This window comes from Bison bison, unplaced genomic scaffold (genome assembly GCF_000754665.1).
Source record: "Bison bison bison isolate TAMUID 2011002044 unplaced genomic scaffold, Bison_UMD1.0 scf7180017864383, whole genome shotgun sequence".
Taxonomy (NCBI): domain Eukaryota; kingdom Metazoa; phylum Chordata; class Mammalia; order Artiodactyla; family Bovidae; genus Bison; species Bison bison.
The window spans coordinates 6,881,943-6,887,198 of NW_011494955.1; the positions used below are offsets into that span (position 1 = coordinate 6,881,943).

At 55.8% G+C, this 5,256-nt stretch overlaps 1 protein-coding gene across 1 annotated transcript in view; it reads right to left on the bottom strand.

Moving 5' to 3' along the window:
• Window positions 1–315: 315 nt before the first annotated feature.
• Window positions 316–5,256, bottom strand: part of SP7 (Sp7 transcription factor) — a 7,740-nt gene continuing 2,799 nt past the window's right edge. The window contains exon 2 of the mRNA XM_010857925.1: window positions 316–3,239. Coding sequence (XP_010856227.1) covers window positions 1,965–3,239 — 1,275 coding nt within the window. The 3' untranslated portion in view covers window positions 316–1,964. The remainder of the gene's footprint in view (window positions 3,240–5,256) is intronic.

The window sequence follows — 5,256 nt, forward strand, 5'->3', positions numbered from 1 at the left end:
ACCGCGCCGGGCTCTGGCCCCGCGGTACTCCTCACGGGGCCGGCGCGCGTCCCGGCTAATGCCGGGCCAGGGCCGCTGGTGCCGAGCCCGAGGAAGAGCCAGGGAAGAAACCTCTTTGCCTTCCCAACTCCGCAGAGAGCTCTGGGCCGTTAAAAACACCTCCACCGCAAGGCGGGACAGCCGAAGTATTCTACCCTGGGCGTAACGTGCAAACAGGCAGGACACAATGCCCCTGGTGACTCCCCGGGTTGCCAAGGAGAAATCCTGTGGCTCGCCTATTTGCCCTCTTCTTCCTCTTTTCTCAGCATGACAAAATTTAAAATCAAACTTTTATTTATTAAATTAAAAAAAAAAAAAAGACTCCATGAGGGCTTGATCCCTTCCCTTCCACAATATTACCCTCTCCCCAAGCTCCGGCGGCTTTAACCCTTTAACTTGGGGCCTTGAGGGAGCAAGAAATAGAAAAGGAGGATCCAAAGTCACAGGAAAGGCATTCAAAGGCACGAAGCGGCTTTAAAAGTCACTGGAGGTGGAGTTGGGAGCATCGGAAGTCCCAGGTTGCCGGCCTGTGGATGCAACCCCAAGGCAGCTTGGGGACCTCTGTCCTCCTAGGTCTATAAATTCTTCTTTCTCATGACTTCTGGGCACCAGCCTATCACAGTGCCTTGCACAGAGTAGGCACTCAATAAATACTCGATTTTCTTGATCTGATCCCAGAGGAAGCCTTCCCCGCCTTTTCTCCAGGAGAGACACCTCCAAACTAATGTCCTCCTTGGGTTAGATGGGCTTCCCCAAAGAGCATGTCTAAGATGGCAGCTGCAAGCTCTGTTAAAGGTGGCAACAAGGGATTAGCCTAATGGGGTCATGGTGTCAGGAGGGGCAGTGGAAGAACCTGCTCTGGGGTCAAGGAATCTGGAGTACATTCCAGTTCTCCCCTCCATAGGGCTTGAGTTTTCACAGCTTCTGGCTAGGACTGGAAATATTAGGGATCCCCTAGTTGTGAGATACCCCATCAACTCATTAACAGAGATCTAGCTAATTCACTCTATTAGCAGAGATTCTGTTAAGAGAAACACCATTAACTGAGACCCTGATGATAGAAGTTCTATTAACAAGATCTCCACTATCACTTTTTCTAGACAGAGATGCATTTGGCTAAAATTTCCATAGCAGAAATGGACCCCCTTCCCTCCCCAGCTCACTCTACCTGACCTGTCATCATAACTTAGATAAATAGAATTATTATTATTACTATTCATTTCTCTTGGAACATAGGGGTTAAATATACATGCCTGGGGGCAGCCTCCCTGACCCTGGGGTCACCCCATCTTTGGGATCAGATCCCCACCAGTCTGCCCCCTCTTGGCACCCTGCTCCCTGCCAGGTCACTTACCCCAATCCCCTGACCTCTGGTCCCTAATGAAGAGGCCACCAGGGGGCAATAAATTATCATTATCATCATCATGACTGTGTTTGTAAAAAAAACGCTCTGGAGCATAGAAGGCAGTGGACTACAAAGTTGAGAAGATTGGAGCCTGAAAGCTAAGGAATAGTGGTAAATAAGCTTGGGAGGCAGAAAAGATGCACATAAAGGAGTCGGTGAGATGGAGAAATGAAGTGTTGGGAGCCCAGATGGAGGGGAAGTGAGTTGGTTTGGTAAGAGCAGAGAGAGAAACTGAGCAGTAGCGAGGAAAGAGCTTCTGAAGCCCTGAGTGCAGAGATCAGGCACCAGGTGACGGCCTGAGATGAGAGTTTGCAGAAGGGTCTCATGGCAAGGGGAGGAAGTAAGCTGAGGAAGCATGCAGGGTGATACCCAGGCCCAGAATGGGTGGGAAGAGGGAAAGATGGATAGAGTTGCAAAGGGCAACATGCATGGGTCAAAGGGGGTGAGGGGCAAGCAGTGGTCCACAGAGCCAGGAGAGGCTGGAAAGGCAGACTCAGGGGGCTAGAGACCTCCACCCGGCTCAGATCTCCAGCAGGTTGCTCTGCTCCGGGCTGCCTTCAGGGGCTTTTTCTGGGGGTGCCGGTGAGGCAGAAGGTCTGGGCGTCTGACTGGCCTCCTCTTCGCCAGTGCTGCGGCCCTCCCCCAGCTCCTTGGGGCCGCTGGGTGGGGGTCCTGGACCTGGCTCACCGTGGGTGCGTTGATGTTTGCTCAGGTGGTCGCTTCGGGTAAAGCGCTTGGAGCAGAGTAGGCAGGTGAACTTCTTCTCCCGGGTGTGAGTGCGCACGTGGCGCTCCAGCTCGTCCGAACGGGTGAACCTCTTGCCGCAGAAGAGCCAGTTGCAGACGAAAGGCCTCTCGCCCGTGTGCCAGCGCAAGTGGGCCTTCAGATGGGAGGCCTTGCCGTACACCTTGCCACAGCCCGGGATGTGGCAACTGTGGATCGGCTTCTTTCGCAGCCCGGCTGCGGCAGCACCCAGGCGCTCCAGCTCCTGGCAGTTGGGGCAGTCGCAGGAGGAGCGCCCTGCTCCACTGCTCCCGTAGCCAGCACTGCCCCCTGTGCCTGCACCCCGGGGGGGTTTGGCTCCACCGCTCCCCTCCAGCTGCCCACTGTTGCCCACCGCCTTGGGTTTATAGACATCCTGGGGCAAGACATGCTGGGGCCCTGGCTGCAGGAGATGGGGAGCTGGATAGGGGGCTGGATTAAGGGGGGCAAAGTCGGACGGGTAGGTGGGCAGCTGAGGGTTCAGTGGAGGCTGAGCAGGGCCTGCAGGCAGTGTCCCTTGCAGCCCATCACCCTGGCCCTGCCCGCCACCGAGCCAGTTGCCCCCAGGATGCATGTCCCACCAAGGGGTAGGAGCATTGCCTGGGCCCGGTGAGATGCCTGCATGGATGCCTGCCTTGTACCAGGAGCCATAGGGGTGTGCCATGTCCAGAGAGGTGTAGACGCTGGGCAGGCAGTCAGAAGAGCTGTGCCCCTTGGGCACTAGGAGCCCAGGGTCCTGGGTGCCCGTGGGCCCTGGGAACGAGTGGGAAAAGGGAGGGTAGTCATTGGCATAGCCCGAGGTGGGCGCTGGAGGGCTTCCTGGTGGGGAGAGGAGCCCATTGGTGCTGGAGAAGGGGGCTGGGTAAGCATCCCCCATGGTTTTGGAGGCCGAAAGGTCACTGGTCACAGAGTATGGCTTCTTTGTGCCTGCTTTGCCCAGTGTCGTGGAGTCCCGCAGAGGGCTGGAGCTGCCAAATTTACTGCACGCCGCTGTCAGCATGGCCAGGGGGCTGGAGCCATAGTGAGCTTCCTCCTGTGGGGAGAGAGAAGCATTGGTTAGGTGGAGAAAAGGAGATGTGCAGAAGGACTGCACAGCCTGGAGACCTGGAGAACAGAAGAACAAAGGTGGTGAGGAAGAGGTGAAGAGGATGGGGATTCAGAGGTAAGGTCGGGGAGAGGGATGGGCAGTGAGGACTGGGACCCAGGGAAGAGCTCAGATAGAGTCTGGAAAAAGAGCAGAGGACCAAGACAGGGACGGTGACACCCAACCTAGCAGGCAGGAAGCAGAGCTTCCTGTGATGCTGGGGATGTGCAAGGGCCTCCGAGGAACAGGAGATGCTTCTTAAAAAGCCATGAGAAAGAAGAGCCAGGAATCAAGGCAGCACCCGGATGCGGTGAGTATTAGGGATCCTGACCCCTGGAAGTGGGTTGGGAGCAGAGGCCATGGTGGGGGACTTGGAAAGGAAAGACGAGGCTGAAAGAGCAGCGTGGGGAAAAGCCAAAGTCTTAGGGGACCGTAGTTGCCCCCGTTCCAGGTTTTCCCAGCTTGACCCCTTATTCACTTCCTGTCTCTACTTCATCTCCTGACTAAGGCAGTGGCCTAGTCACCCTAAAGCAGTGTCCTCATGTTCCTGGTAAGGAATCTCTTTCTCTTGGCAGGGACCCTGGGCCAGGGAGCAAGAGGAAGCGACGGCGGAGACACTGGGACATTGAGAGGGAACAGGGTTGCCGCCAAGCCAGGGCTGTGGCTGAGGCAAGAATGTCTTTCAAGCGGGCATTAGGCACCTCCTGCTTTGTGGAGCCAGCTGGTACCCCTTTGGGAGGACTTGGAGAGCTGAAATCCTCACACCCCTCCAGGGCAGGGAATTGGATTGGCTATGATAGTGGCTCACAGCCACACCCCTCCCTCCATGCCTCAGTGTCCCCTAACACGTAGAGACCCCTCCAGCACAGTGAATGAGGGAAATGTGTGTAGATGCAAGGCACAGGGATCTTTTAGGAATACCAAACGCCCATTGTGCTGTTGCTACCAGGCCAAGGCTCCCTGAGATCACCATCCCTCACGGTACCCCTCCCTGAGTCAGCTCTGGGACATCCCATAAGGAAATGGTGCCCTCCTGGATCTCTGGCTGGCACGCATAGGCATCCATTACTGAGAATCCCACCAAAAACAAGTCAGAAGCTGACCCTGTATAGTCCCTTGACAGGGGCCCTCAACGAAAGCAGCAAAAATGTACCTGGTACCTTCCCAGTAAAACTGAAAAAGAACCCAAAAATCCAGGGTTCCCAGGCCAGCCTGCTAGCTCCGAGCACATAGTGTGCACCTGTGACACCAATCCTAGGGGTAAATCTGAGGTTTAAAGGCTTGCAGTGAGGGCTGCGTGTGCAATCGCCTGCCTTGCCCTGCTCCCAAAGGGAAACCTGCTGTTCCCCCTGCCCAGTGACCTCTTTCTGAGGTCCTGATAACACCATGGACTCCCAAATTTGAACCATCAAAAGCATCCTCAAATCTGGCCATGGCAGAAGCCCTGCATCCTTCCCAGCCAGGGTGTCCCTGGAGCCTCTCACCTCCCAAGCGGAGGTGGGTAAGGCAGGGCAGCTGCTGGGGCAGGAGGCAAATCCTAGTGGAAAGGAAAGGTCAAAATATATTGTGCAAAGGAGAGGGGCAGAGACCCATAGAACCATAGAGCAGAACCCATAGACCCACAGAGCAGAGGAGCCCGCAGGGTGAGAACCTGACCTTAAAGCCCCTGGTGGTAGGGGGTGGGGGGGGAGTGAAAACAGTGGGAGCTGGCCCACAGGGGCAGAAATGGGCAGGGACGCAAAAGAGAAGAGAAGGAAAAAGCGACAAAAGGAGGGAGAGAGAGGAACGCAGAATAAACAAAGAGAGGTGATGGAAAGAGATTGGGCAAGGAAGGCACAGGAAAGCAGAGCAAAGAAAGGAGGGGGAAGGAAGAAAGGGGGGAGGTGGGAGGGCCGCTTTCCTACCTAAGAGAAAACCCCCCCGGTGCTGGGCTTCAGAAAACCCCCAGACCAGGCCACTCCTCCCT